The sequence below is a fragment of the Phalacrocorax aristotelis genome, chromosome Z (genome assembly GCF_949628215.1).
Source record: "Phalacrocorax aristotelis chromosome Z, bGulAri2.1, whole genome shotgun sequence".
Lineage (NCBI taxonomy): Eukaryota > Metazoa > Chordata > Aves > Suliformes > Phalacrocoracidae > Phalacrocorax > Phalacrocorax aristotelis.
The window spans coordinates 72,727,961-72,740,904 of NC_134311.1; the positions used below are offsets into that span (position 1 = coordinate 72,727,961).

At 61.4% G+C, this 12,944-nt stretch overlaps 5 protein-coding genes across 13 annotated transcripts in view; 1 reads left to right on the top strand and 4 right to left on the bottom strand.

The window, feature by feature from the left end:
- Window positions 1-12,944, top strand: part of UBAP2 (ubiquitin associated protein 2) — a 167,602-nt gene that overhangs the window by 93,486 nt on the left and 61,172 nt on the right. The window lies entirely within an intron of this gene.
- Window positions 1,810-2,388, bottom strand: LOC142050455 (interferon-like). The gene has a single exon (XM_075079119.1). The coding sequence runs from the start codon at window positions 2,386-2,388 to the stop codon at window positions 1,810-1,812; it is 579 nt and encodes a 192-aa protein (XP_074935220.1).
- LOC142050457 (interferon-like) lies at window positions 5,239-5,817 on the bottom strand. The gene has a single exon (XM_075079120.1). The coding sequence runs from the start codon at window positions 5,815-5,817 to the stop codon at window positions 5,239-5,241; it is 579 nt and encodes a 192-aa protein (XP_074935221.1).
- LOC142050458 (interferon-like) lies at window positions 8,451-9,029 on the bottom strand. The gene has a single exon (XM_075079121.1). The coding sequence runs from the start codon at window positions 9,027-9,029 to the stop codon at window positions 8,451-8,453; it is 579 nt and encodes a 192-aa protein (XP_074935222.1).
- On the bottom strand, window positions 11,693-12,271 carry LOC142050459 (interferon-like). The gene has a single exon (XM_075079122.1). The coding sequence runs from the start codon at window positions 12,269-12,271 to the stop codon at window positions 11,693-11,695; it is 579 nt and encodes a 192-aa protein (XP_074935223.1).

Genomic DNA, 12,944 nt, shown 5'->3' on the forward strand with positions numbered 1-12,944 from the left:
TGTTGCGTTTGGGCTGGCGTGAGCCCCTGCGGCCCTAGAGGAGGGGTGTCCAAGAGTCGCCTGGCGGTGGAGCTGAGCCAGCTGCTGCAGCCGTAGAGCACTGAGTGGGAGGAGGAGGAGGTGGAGGTTGCAGTCGCGCTGAGGTTTTCGGGTCCGTTGCAGCAGCGAGGATCACGTTCTGCTTGTGTGAGAGATGCTGCCATGTGTTTCCCGAAAGCTGTTGGAGCGGGGGAAAGGTGCGCGTGTCGGTGTCTGGCTGGGAGCCGTGGTCTTGTCCGCCAGCGTTGTGCTGGTGGGCGCTGTGGTTGGGGTGCTGGCACGTGCACGATGACATGGCGTAGCTAGGTGCCGCCTCTGGAGGAGGCAGTTGGAGGTCCGTGGCTGGACCTTGTCCCCGTTGCCCTAGAATGGTTGGTGCTGCGAGGTGTTTTCAAGCAGCGCACCGAGAGAGTTGTCGTGGAGAATGCCTGAAGTAGCGGCAAGAGTAGCGGAGCTGAGCCTAACCCGAGCGAGGATGTGTGCCGTGCCTCTCCTCTGTAGAATCATGGAACGGTTTGGGTTGACCTTCAAAGGTGACCTGGGCCAGCCCCCGCAGGGAACGGGCAGGGGCATCTTGGACTAGATGAGGTGGCTCAGAGCCCCGTCCAACGTGACCGTGAGTGTTTGCAGGGATGGGGCATCGACCACCTCTGTGGGCAACATGTTGCAGTGTTTGGCCCCCCTCATGGGTAAAAAAAGTCTTCCTTGCATCTAGCCTGAATGGTAGCGCCTTTGAGTTTAAAACCACGACGCCCTGTCCCGTGGCTAGAGGCCCTGTCAGCAAGCCTGTCCCCATCTTTCTTCTAAGCCCCTGCAAAGTATTGAAAGGCGGCAAGAAGGTCTCCCCGGAGCCTTCTCTTCTGCAGGCTGAACAGGTGCAACTCTCTCAGCCTTCCCTCGTGGGAGGGGTGTTGCAGCCCTGGGGTCGTATTTGTGTCCCTCCTCGGGACGCGCTCCAGCCAACAGGTCTGTGTCGCCCTCGTAGTGAGGGCTCCGGGGCTGGTCAGGGGTGGGTCTAAAGCGGGACGGAAGGTGGAAAATGTTGAGGAGAGCAGGGCCGAGGAGATGATCCTGATGACGACGGCTACACCCTGTCAGAGGTTGTGGGAATAGGTCGAGGAAAGGGCCTCCCTGGGGAGGCGGCAAAGAGAAGCGTGGGCACGGGACGCGCGGAGCCCCGTCTGGAGCAGGGCTTGGAGTGGGTGTTGAGTGGAGGTGTCTTCCCCCCACCCCAATGGCTGGTTCCTGTGCTTTGGAGACAAGAGGTAGTGGCAAGCTTTTTGCAAGAGGTCTTTATTTTCTGGTGAATAATTAGGTGAATAAATAGACAGCGTAGTCCCGATAAATAGAGTAGGTCCTACAGTTGTCCCGATAAATAGAGTAGGTCCTACAGTTGTCCCGATAAATAGAGTAAGTCCTACAGTTGTCCCGATAAAGAGAGTAAGTCCTACAGTTGTCCCGATAAAGAGAGTAAGTCCTACAGTTGTCCCGATAAAGAGAGTAAGTCCTACAGTTGTCCCGATAAAGAGAGTAAGTCCTACAGTTGTCCCGATAAAGAGAGTAAGTCCTACAGTTGTCCCGATAAAGAGAGTAAGTCCTACAGTTGTCCCGATAAATAGAGTAAGCGGTGTACATAGCGGAGCAGTGAGTGGAGGCTGGGGGTGCAGGGCGGCTGTTGCCATGGGTCGGGGAGGCGGGAGAGGAGAGTTGGGGAGGGGGCGGTGGTGCAGAAGTGGTGTTGGGGCTGTGGGGGTTGGTGGGGTGCCCGGGCTAACCGCGCAGGGTGCGGGTTAGGTTTTGGAGGCGTTGGAAGCAGAGGCGAGCTTCGAGGCGGACGTGGTCCCAGGCGCAGGGGCTGTGGTTGTGGGTGCGGAGGAAGTCCTGGATGCGCCCAAAGTATATCTCGATGTCGAGCAGCAGCTTGCGGAGCCCTTGGCCTTGGAGGAGCGTGCCGCTGCCTGTCAGGCATCGCTGTAGCTGCCGGCTGTGGTGCTGGAGGCTGTTGAGGAGGCGGTGGCGTGCCTGGGCGTCCCAGTGTTGGGGGACGGTCGGGCTGCTGAGGGTGTCGAAGAGGCGCTGGAGGAGGCGGTGGGCGGCGGCGGCGGCTTGCTGTGGGTGGTTGGTGTGGAGGAGGGTGTCGGGGAAGGGGAAGGGGTCGTGCAGGTGGTGGCAGGGCGGTGCGGGGCTGGGAGCCATGGCCTGGAGGAGGTGGGTGCTGTCCCAGGGGAAGGTGGCGTCGCGGGGACGGAGGTGGTGGCAGGCGAGGGCGGTGGCGAGAGCCGTGCGGAGGATCAGGAGCACGGCGGCACCGTGGCGCAGGCGGGGCTGTGGGGTTGCGGGCGCGGCCATGGCGGGGCTGCGGGTGGTGCGTGGGTGGTGCTGGGCAGGAGCCCGCTCAGGCTTGGTGGTGGTGCGGGTGGGCGCTGTGCTTGGGGTGCTGCCGGGCGGCGGGCTTTATGTGGTGCCGCGTCCTTCCCTTCCTCGCTTTCTGATCGCAGCGAGTTTCCGGCTGTGGCTTTCAGTTTTGGCTGGTGGCTGTGGTGGTGTTGGGGAAGCGCGTTGGTGGGGTGTCCGTGCGTGGGGAGGGCGGCGGTGTGTTGGGGGGAGGTTGGCGGGAGCGGTTGGCTGGGGGATGCGAAAGCGCTGGGGCAGAGCCCTTGGGGGCAGCTGTGCCGGGGAGGTGCGTGAGGGTTTCCGTGTTGGTGCTGCAGGGTGAGCTGTGGTGCGTCTTTTGTGGAGCTGAAGTTTCCCTTCCTGCCCAAGCGTGTTTTCCGTCTGTAGTGCCCTGGTGTTGGCTGTGGTCTGTTTCCCTTTTGCTTGTGGCTCGCCTTTGTTTTCATCTCCGCTGGTCTTTTCTTTTTGCGTTGGGAAGAAGGGTTGTGAAGCGATGGCACTTGGCAGAGCCTGGGGAGCCGCCTCCCGGAGCGAGGGCCTGGGGGTGGCTCTGGGTGTGGGCACCTGGGCATTGGGTGTGTTGGTGGACGGAGCTGCCCCAGCTCCCGCGTGAGAAGCTGATGAGAATGGGGAAGAAAGGCAGGCGGCAAGGCTTGAGGGAAAAGGAAGAGGAAGAAGGGAAGAGCTTTGCTCGTCGTGCTGGTGCTGGTGCTGGTGCTGCGCTGGGTCCCTGGCTGCGGTCCCACGCGCGTGCCCCTGTGGCAGGGGTCGTCTTGTGTTTTCTGTGGCTTCTCGCCTGAGGTGCCTGGAGAGCAAAGCAGATGATGTCCCCCGTAAGCGCAGGGTGTTGCGTTTGGGCTGGCGTGAGCCCCTGCGGCCCTAGAGGAGGGGTGTCCAAGAGTCGCCTGGCGGTGGAGCTGAGCCAGCTGCTGCAGCCGTAGAGCACTGAGTGGGAGGAGGAGGAGGTGGAGGCTGCAGTCGCGCTGAGGTTTTCGGGCCCGTTGCAGCAGCGAGGATCACGTTCTGCTTGTGTGAGAGATGCTGCCACGTGTTTCCCGAAAGCTGTTGGAGCGGGGGAAAGGTGCGCGTGTCGGTGTCTGGCTGGGAGCCGTGGTCTTGTCCGTCAGCGTTGTGCTGGTGGGCGCTGTGGTTGGGGTGCTGGCACGTGCACGATGACATGGCGTAGCTAGGTGCCGCCTCTGGAGGAGGCAGTTGGAGGTCCGTGGCTGGACCTTGTCCCCGTTGCCCTAGAATGGTTGGTGCTGCGAGGTGTTTTCAAGCAGCGCACCGAGAGAGTTGTCGTGGAGAATGCCTGAAGTAGCGGCAAGAGTAGCGGAGCTGAGCCTAACCCGAGCGAGGGTGTGTGCCGTGCCTCTCCTCTGTAGAATCATGGAACGGTTTGGGTTGACCTTCAAAGGTGACCTGGGCCAGCCCCCGCAGGGAACGGGCAGGGGCATCTTGGACTAGATGAGGTGGCTCAGAGCCCCGTCCAACGTGACCGTGAGTGTTTGCAGGGATGGGGCATCGACCACCTCTGTGGGCAACATGTTGCAGTGTTTGGCCCCCCTCATGGGTAAAAAAAGTCTTCCTTGCATCTAGCCTGAATGGTAGCGCCTTTGAGTTTAAAACCACGACGCCCTGTCCCGTGGCTAGAGGCCCTGTCAGCAAGCCTGTCCCCATCTTTCTTCTAAGCCCCTGCAAAGTATTGAAAGGCGGCAAGAAGGTCTCCCCGGAGCCTTCTCTTCTGCAGGCTGAACAGGTGCAACTCTCTCAGCCTTCCCTCGTGGGAGGGGTGTTGCAGCCCTGGGGTTGTATTTGTGTCCCTCCTCGGGACGCGCTCCAGCCAACAGGTCTGTGTCGCCCTCGTAGTGAGGGCTCCGGGGCTGGTCAGGGGTGGGTCTAAAGCGGGACGGAAGGTGGAAAATGTTGAGGAGAGCAGGGCCGAGGAGATGATCCTGATGACGACGGCTACACCCTGTCAGAGGTTGTGGGAATAGGTCGAGGAAAGGGCCTCCCTGGGGAGGCGGCAAAGAGAAGCGTGGGCACGGGACGCGCGGAGCCCCGTCTGGAGCAGGGCTTGGAGTGGGTGTTGAGTGGAGGTGTCTTCCCCCCACCCCAATGGCTGGTTCCTGTGCTTTGGAGACAAGAGGTAGTGGCAAGCTTTTTGCAACAGGTCTTTATTTTCTGGTGAATAATTAGGTGAATAAATAGACAGCGTAGTCCCGATAAATAGAGTAAGTCCTACAGTTGTCCCGATAAATAGAGTAAGTCCTACAGTTGTCCCGATAAATAGAGTAAGTCCTACAGTTGTCCCGATAAATAGAGTAAGTCCTACAGTTGTCCCGATAAATAGAGTAAGTCCTACAGTTGTCCCGATAAATAGAGTAAGTCCTACAGTTGTCCCGATAAATAGAGTAAGTCCTACAGTTGTCCCGATAAATAGAGTAAGTCCTACAGTTGTCCCGATAAATAGAGTAAGTCCTACAGTTGTCCCGATAAATAGAGTAAGTCCTACAGTTGTCCCGATAAAGAGAGTAAGTCCTACAGTTGTCCCGATAAAGAGAGTAAGTCCTACAGTTGTCCCGATAAAGAGAGTAAGTCCTACAGTTGTCCCGATAAAGAGAGTAAGTCCTACAGTTGTCCCGATAAAGAGAGTAAGCGGTGTACATAGCGGAGCAGTGAGTGGAGGCTGGGGGTGCAGGGCGGCTGTTGCCATGGGTCGGGGAGGCGGGAGAGGAGAGTTGGGGAGGGGGCGGTGGTGCAGAAGTGGTGTTGGGGCCGTGGGGGTTGGTGGGGGTGCCCGGGCTAACCGCGCAGGGTGCGGGTTAGGTTTTGGAGGCGTTGGAAGCAGAGGCGAGCTTCGAGGCGGACGTGGTCCCAGGCGCAGGGGCTGTGGTTGTGGGTGCGGAGGAAGTCCTGGATGCGCCCAAAGTATATCTCGATGTCGAGCAGCAGCTTGCGGAGCCCTTGGCCTTGGAGGAGCGTGCCGCTGCCTGTCAGGCATCGCTGTAGCTGCCGGCTGTGGTGCTGGAGGCTGTTGAGGAGGCGGTGGCGTGCCTGGGCGTCCCAGTGTTGGGGGACGGTCGGGCTGCTGAGGGTGTCGAAGAGGCGCTGGAGGAGGCAGTGGGCGGCGGCGGCGGCTTGCTGTGGGTGGTTGGTGTGGAGGAGGGTGTCGGGGAAGGGGAAGGGGTCGTGCAGGTGGTGGCAGGGCGGTGCGGGGCTGGGAGCCATGGCCTGGAGGAGGTGGGTGCTGTCCCAGGGGAAGGTGGCGTCGCGGGGACGGAGGTGGTGGCAGGCGAGGGCGGTGGCGAGAGCCGTGCGGAGGATCAGGAGCACGGCGGCACCGTGGCGCAGGCGGGGCTGTGGGGTTGCGGGCGCGGCCATGGCGGGGCTGCGGGTGGTGCGTGGGTGGTGCTGGGCAGGAGCCCGCTCAGGCTTGGTGGTGGTGCGGGTGGGCGCTGTGCTTGGGGTGCTGCCGGGCGGCGGGCTTTATGTGGTGCCGCGTCCTTCCCTTCCTCGCTTTCTGATCGCAGCGAGTTTCCGGCTGTGGCTTTCAGTTTTGGCTGGTGGCTGTGGTGGTGTTGGGGAAGCGCGTTGGTGGGGTGTCCGTGCGTGGGGAGGGCGGCGGTGTGTTGGGGGGAGGTTGGCGGGAGCGGTTGGCTGGGGGATGCGAAAGCGCTGGGGCAGAGCCCTTGGGGGCAGCTGTGCCGGGGAGGTGCGTGAGGGTTTCTGTGTTGGTGCTGCAGGGTGAGCTGTGGTGCGTCTTTTGTGGAGCTGAAGTTTCCCTTCCTGCCCAAGCGTGTTTTCCGTCTGTAGTGCCCTGGTGTTGGCTGTGGTCTGTTTCCCTTTTGCTTGTGGCTCGCCTTTGTTTTCATCTCCGCTGGTCTTTTCTTTTTGCGTTGGGAAGAAGGGTTGTGAAGCGATGGCACTTGGCAGAGCCTGGGGAGCCGCCTCCCGGAGCGAGGGCCTGGGGGTGGCTCTGGGTGTGGGCACCTGGGCATTGGGTGTGTTGGTGGACGGAGCTGCCCCAGCTCCCGCGTGAGAAGCTGATGAGAATGGGGAAGAAAGGCAGGCGGCAAGGCTTGAGGGAAAAGGAAGAGGAAGAAGGGAAGAGCTTTGCTCGTCGTGCTGGTGCTGGTGCTGCGCTGGGTCCCTGGCTGCGGTCCCACGCGCGTGCCCCTGTGGCAGGGGTCGTCTTGTGTTTTCTGTGGCTCCTCGCCTGAGGTGCCTGGAGAGCAAAGCAGATGATGTCCCCCGTAAGTGCAGGGTGTTGCGTTTGGGCTGGCGTGAGCCCCTGCGGCCCTAGAGGAGGGGTGTCCAAGAGTCGCCTGGCGGTGGAGCTGAGCCAGCTGCTGCAGCCGTAGAGCACTGAGTGGGAGGAGGAGGAGGTGGAGGCTGCAGTCGCGCTGAGGTTTTCGGGTCCGTTGCAGCAGCGAGGATCACGTTCTGCTTGTGTGAGAGATGCTGCCACGTGTTTCCCGAAAGCTGTTGGAGCGGGGGAAAGGTGCGCGTGTCGGTGTCTGGCTGGGAGCCGTGGTCTTGTCCGTCAGCGTTGTGCTGGTGGGCGCTGTGGTTGGGGTGCTGGCACGTGCACGATGACGTGGCGTAGCTAGGTGCCGCCTCTGGAGGAGGCAGTTGGAGGTCCGTGGCTGGACCTTGTCCCCGTTGCCCTAGAATGGTTGGTGCTGCGAGGTGTTTTCAAGCAGCGCACCGAGAGAGTTGTCGTGGAGAATGCCTGAAGTAGCGGCAAGAGTAGCGGAGCTGAGCCTAACCCGAGCGAGGATGTGTGCCGTGCCTCTCCTCTGTAGAATCATGGAATGGTTTGGGTTGACCTTCAAAGGTGACCTGGGCCAGCCCCCGCAGGGAACGGGCAGGGGCATCTTGGACTAGATGAGGTGGCTCAGAGCCCCGTCCAACGTGACCGTGAGTGTTTGCAGGGTGGGGCATCGACCACCTCTGTGGGCAACGTGTTGTAGTGTTTGGCCCCCCTCGTGGGTAAAAAAAGTCTTCCTTGCATCTAGCCTGAATGGTAGCGCCTTTGAGTTTAAAACCACGACGCCCTGTCCCGTGGCTAGAGGCCCTGTCAGCAACCCTGTCCCCATCTTTCTTCTAAGCCCCTGCAAAGTATTGAAAGGCGGCAAGAAGGTCTCCCCGGAGCCTTCTCTTCTGCAGGCTGAACAGGCGCAACTCTCTCAGCCTTCCCTCGTGGGAGGGGTGTTGCAGCCCTGGGGTCGTATTTGTGTCCCTCCTCGGGACGCGCTCCAGCCAACAGGTCCGTGTCGCCCTCGTAGTGAGGGCTCCGGGGCTGGTCAGGGGTGGGTCTAAAGCGGGACGGAAGGTGGAAAATGTTGAGGAGAGCAGGGCCGAGGAGATGATCCTGATGACGACGGCTACACCCTGTCAGAGGTTGTGGGAATAGGTCGAGGAAAGGGCCTCCCTGGGGAGGCGGCAAAGAGAAGCGTGGGCACGGGACGCGCGGAGCCCCGTCTGGAGCAGGGCTTGGAGTGGGTGTTGAGTGGAGGTGTCTTCCCCCCACCCCAATGGCTGGTTCCTGTGCTTTGGAGACAAGAGGTAGTGGCAAGCTTTTTGCAACAGGTCTTTATTTTCTGGTGAATAATTAGGTGAATAAATAGACAGCGTAGTCCCGATAAATAGAGTAAGTCCTACAGTTGTCCCGATAAAGAGAGTAAGTCCTACAGTTGTCCCGATAAAGAGAGTAAGTCCTACAGTTGTCCCGATAAATAGAGTAAGTCCTACAGTTGTCCCGATAAATAGAGTAAGTCCTACAGTTGTCCCGATAAATAGAGTAAGTCCTACAGTTGTCCCGATAAATAGAGTAAGTCCTACAGTTGTCCCGATAAAGAGAGTAAGCGGTGTACATAGCGGAGCAGTGAGTGGAGGCTGGGGGTGCAGGGCGGCTGTTGCCATGGGTCGGGGAGGCGGGAGAGGAGAGTTGGGGAGGGGGCGGTGGTGCAGAAGTGGTGTTGGGGCCGTGGGGGTTGGTGGGGGTGCCCGGGCTAACCGCGCAGGGTGCGGGTTAGGTTTTGGAGGCGTTGGAAGCAGAGGCGAGCTTCGAGGCGGACGTGGTCCCAGGCGCAGGGGCTGTGGTTGTGGGTGCGGAGGAAGTCCTGGATGCGCCCAAAGTATATCTCGATGTCGAGCAGCAGCTTGCGGAGCCCTTGGCCTTGGAGGAGCGTGCCGCTGCCTGTCAGGCATCGCTGTAGCTGCCGGCTGTGGTGCTGGAGGCTGTTGAGGAGGCGGTGGCGTGCCTGGGCGTCCCAGTGTTGGGGGACGGTCGGGCTGCTGAGGGTGTCGAAGAGGCGCTGGAGGAGGCGGTGGGCGGCGGCGGCGGCTTGCTGTGGGTGGTTGGTGTGGAGGAAGGTGTCGGGGAAGGGGAAGGGGTCGTGCAGGTGGTGGCAGGGCGGTGCGGGGCTGGGAGCCATGGCCTGGAGGAGGTGGGTGCTGTCCCAGGGGAAGGTGGCGTCGCGGGGACGGAGGTGGTGGCAGGCGAGGGCGGTGGCGAGAGCCGTGCGGAGGATCAGGAGCACGGCGGCACCGTGGCGCAGGCGGGGCTGTGGGGTTGCGGGCGCGGCCATGGCGGGGCTGCGGGTGGTGCGTGGGTGGTGCTGGGCAGGAGCCCGCTCAGGCTTGGTGGTGGTGCGGGTGGGCGCTGTGCTTGGGGTGCTGCCGGGCGGCGGGCTTTATGTGGTGCCGCGTCCTTCCCTTCCTCGCTTTCTGATCGCAGCGAGTTTCCGGCTGTGGCTTTCAGTTTTGGCTGGTGGCTGTGGTGGTGTTGGGGAAGCGCGTTGGTGGGGTGTCCGTGCGTGGGGAGGGCGGCGGTGTGTTGGGGGGAGGTTGGCGGGAGCGGTTGGCTGGGGGATGCGAAAGCGCTGGGGCAGAGCCCTTGGGGGCAGCTGTGCCGGGGAGGTGCGTGAGGGTTTCTGTGTTGGTGCTGCAGGGTGAGCTGTGGTGCGTCTTTTGTGGAGCTGAAGTTTCCCTTCCTGCCCAAGCGTGTTTTCCGTCTGTAGTGCCCTGGTGTTGGCTGTGGTCTGTTTCCCTTTTGCTTGTGGCTCGCCTTTGTTTTCATCTCCGCTGGTCTTTTCTTTTTGCGTTGGGAAGAAGGGTTGTGAAGCGATGGCACTTGGCAGAGCCTGGGGAGCCGCCTCCCGGAGCGAGGGCCTGGGGGTGGCTCTGGGTGTGGGCACCTGGGCATTGGGTGTGTTGGTGGACGGAGCTGCCCCAGCTCCCGCGTGAGAAGCTGATGAGAATGGGGAAGAAAGGCAGGCGGCAAGGCTTGAGGGAAAAGGAAGAGGAAGAAGGGAAGAGCTTTGCTCGTCGTGCTGGTGCTGGTGCTGCGCTGGGTCCCTGGCTGCGGTCCCACGCGCGTGCCCCTGTGGCAGGGGTCGTCTTGTGTTTTCTGTGGCTCCTCGCCTGAGGTGCCTGGAGAGCAAAGCAGATGATGTCCCCCGTAAGTGCAGGGTGTTGCGTTTGGGCTGGCGTGAGCCCCTGCGGCCCTAGAGGAGGGGTGTCCAAGAGTCGCCTGGCGGTGGAGCTGAGCCAGCTGCTGCAGCCGTAGAGCACTGAGTGGGAGGAGGAGGAGGTGGAGGCTGCAGTCGCGCTGAGGTTTTCGGGTCCGTTGCAGCAGCGAGGATCACGTTCTGCTTGTGTGAGAGATGCTGCCACGTGTTTCCCGAAAGCTGTTGGAGCGGGGGAAAGGTGCGCGTGTCGGTGTCTGGCTGGGAGCCGTGGTCTTGTCCGTCAGCGTTGTGCTGGTGGGCGCTGTGGTTGGGGTGCTGGCACGTGCACGATGACGTGGCGTAGCTAGGTGCCGCCTCTGGAGGAGGCAGTTGGAGGTCCGTGGCTGGACCTTGTCCCCGTTGCCCTAGAATGGTTGGTGCTGCGAGGTGTTTTCAAGCAGCGCACCGAGAGAGTTGTCGTGGAGAATGCCTGAAGTAGCGGCAAGAGTAGCGGAGCTGAGCCTAACCCGAGCGAGGATGTGTGCCGTGCCTCTCCTCTGTAGAATCATGGAATGGTTTGGGTTGACCTTCAAAGGTGACCTGGGCCAGCCCCCGCAGGGAACGGGCAGGGGCATCTTGGACTAGATGAGGTGGCTCAGAGCCCCGTCCAACGTGACCGTGAGTGTTTGCAGGGTGGGGCATCGACCACCTCTGTGGGCAACGTGTTGTAGTGTTTGGCCCCCCTCGTGGGTAAAAAAAGTCTTCCTTGCATCTAGCCTGAATGGTAGCGCCTTTGAGTTTAAAACCACGACGCCCTGTCCCGTGGCTAGAGGCCCTGTCAGCAACCCTGTCCCCATCTTTCTTCTAAGCCCCTGCAAAGTATTGAAAGGCGGCAAGAAGGTCTCCCCGGAGCCTTCTCTTCTGCAGGCTGAACAGGTGCAACTCTCTCAGCCTTCCCTCGTGGGAGGGGTGTTGCAGCCCTGGGGTTGTATTTGTGTCCCTCCTCGGGACGCGCTCCAGCCAACAGGTCTGTGTCGCCCTCGTAGTGAGGGCTCCGGGGCTGGTCAGGGGTGGGTCTAAAGCGGGACGGAAGGTGGAAAATGTTGAGGAGAGCAGGGCCGAGGAGATGATCCTGATGACGACGGCTACACCCTGTCAGAGGTTGTGGGAATAGGTCGAGGAAAGGGCCTCCCTGGGGAGGCGGCAAAGAGAAGCGTGGGCACGGGACGCGCGGAGCCCCGTCTGGAGCAGGGCTTGGAGTGGGTGTTGAGTGGAGGTGTCTTCCCCCCACCCCAATGGCTGGTTCCTGTGCTTTGGAGACAAGAGGTAGTGGCAAGCTTTTTGCAACAGGTCTTTATTTTCTGGTGAATAATTAGGTGAATAAATAGACAGCGTAGTCCCGATAAATAGAGTAAGTCCTACAGTTGTCCCGATAAATAGAGTAAGTCCTACAGTTGTCCCGATAAATAGAGTAAGTCCTACAGTTGTCCCGATAAATAGAGTAAGTCCTACAGTTGTCCCGATAAATAGAGTAAGTCCTACAGTTGTCCCGATAAATAGAGTAAGTCCTACAGTTGTCCCGATAAATAGAGTAAGTCCTACAGTTGTCCCGATAAATAGAGTAAGTCCTACAGTTGTCCCGATAAAGAGAGTAAGCGGTGTACATAGCGGAGCAGTGAGTGGAGGCTGGGGGTGCAGGGCGGCTGTTGCCATGGGTCGGGGAGGCGGGAGAGGAGAGTTGGGGAGGGGGCGGTGGTGCAGAAGTGGTGTTGGGGCCGTGGGGGTTGGTGGGGGTGCCCGGGCTAACCGCGCAGGGTGCGGGTTAGGTTTTGGAGGCGTTGGAAGCAGAGGCGAGCTTCGAGGCGGACGTGGTCCCAGGCGCAGGGGCTGTGGTTGTGGGTGCGGAGGAAGTCCTGGATGCGCCCAAAGTATATCTCGATGTCGAGCAGCAGCTTGCGGAGCCCTTGGCCTTGGAGGAGCGTGCCGCTGCCTGTCAGGCATCGCTGTAGCTGCCGGCTGTGGTGCTGGAGGCTGTTGAGGAGGCGGTGGCGTGCCTGGGCGTCCCAGTGTTGGGGGACGGTTGGGCTGCTGAGGGTGTCGAAGAGGCGCTGGAGGAGGCGGTGGGCGGCGGCGGCGGCTTGCTGTGGGTGGTTGGTGTGGAGGAGGGTGTCGGGGAAGGGGAAGGGGTCGTGCAGGTGGTGGCAGGGCGGTGCGGGGCTGGGAGCCATGGCCTGGAGGAGGTGGGTGCTGTCCCAGGGGAAGGTGGCGTCGCGGGGACGGAGGTGGTGGCAGGCGAGGGCGGTGGCGAGAGCCGTGCGGAGGATCAGGAGCACGGCGGCACCGTGGCGCAGGCGGGGCTGTGGGGTTGCGGGCGCGGCCATGGCGGGGCTGCGGGTGGTGCGTGGGTGGTGCTGGGCAGGAGCCCGCTCAGGCTTGGTGGTGGTGCGGGTGGGCGCTGTGCTTGGGGTGCTGCCGGGCGGCGGGCTTTATGTGGTGCCGCGTCCTTCCCTTCCTCGCTTTCTGATCGCAGCGAGTTTCCGGCTGTGGCTTTCAGTTTTGGCTGGTGGCTGTGGTGGTGTTGGGGAAGCGCGTTGGTGGGGTGTCCGTGCGTGGGGAGGGCGGCGGTGTGTTGGGGGGAGGTTGGCGGGAGCGGTTGGCTGGGGGATGCGAAAGCGCTGGGGCAGAGCCCTTGGGGGCAGCTGTGCCGGGGAGGTGCGTGAGGGTTTCTGTGTTGGTGCTGCAGGGTGAGCTGTGGTGCGTCTTTTGTGGAGCTGAAGTTTCCCTTCCTGCCCAAGCGTGTTTTCCGTCTGTAGTGCCCTGGTGTTGGCTGTGGTCTGTTTCCCTTTTGCTTGTGGCTCGCCTTTGTTTTCATCTCCGCTGGTCTTTTCTTTTTGCGTTGGGAAGAAGGGTTGTGAAGCGATGGCACTTGGCAGAGCCTGGGGAGCCGCCTCCCGGAGCGAGGGCCTGGGGGTGGCTCTGGGTGTGGGCACCTGGGCATTGGGTGTGTTGGTGGACGGAGCTGCCCCAGCTCCCGCGTGAGAAGCTGATGAGAAT

Coding starts and splice junctions, on each gene's coding strand:
- LOC142050457 (XM_075079120.1), bottom strand. CDS start 5,817: ATGGCCGCGCCCGCAACCCCACAGCCCCGCCTGCGCCACGGTGCCGCC.
- LOC142050455 (XM_075079119.1), bottom strand. CDS start 2,388: ATGGCCGCGCCCGCAACCCCACAGCCCCGCCTGCGCCACGGTGCCGCC.
- LOC142050458 (XM_075079121.1), bottom strand. CDS start 9,029: ATGGCCGCGCCCGCAACCCCACAGCCCCGCCTGCGCCACGGTGCCGCC.
- LOC142050459 (XM_075079122.1), bottom strand. CDS start 12,271: ATGGCCGCGCCCGCAACCCCACAGCCCCGCCTGCGCCACGGTGCCGCC.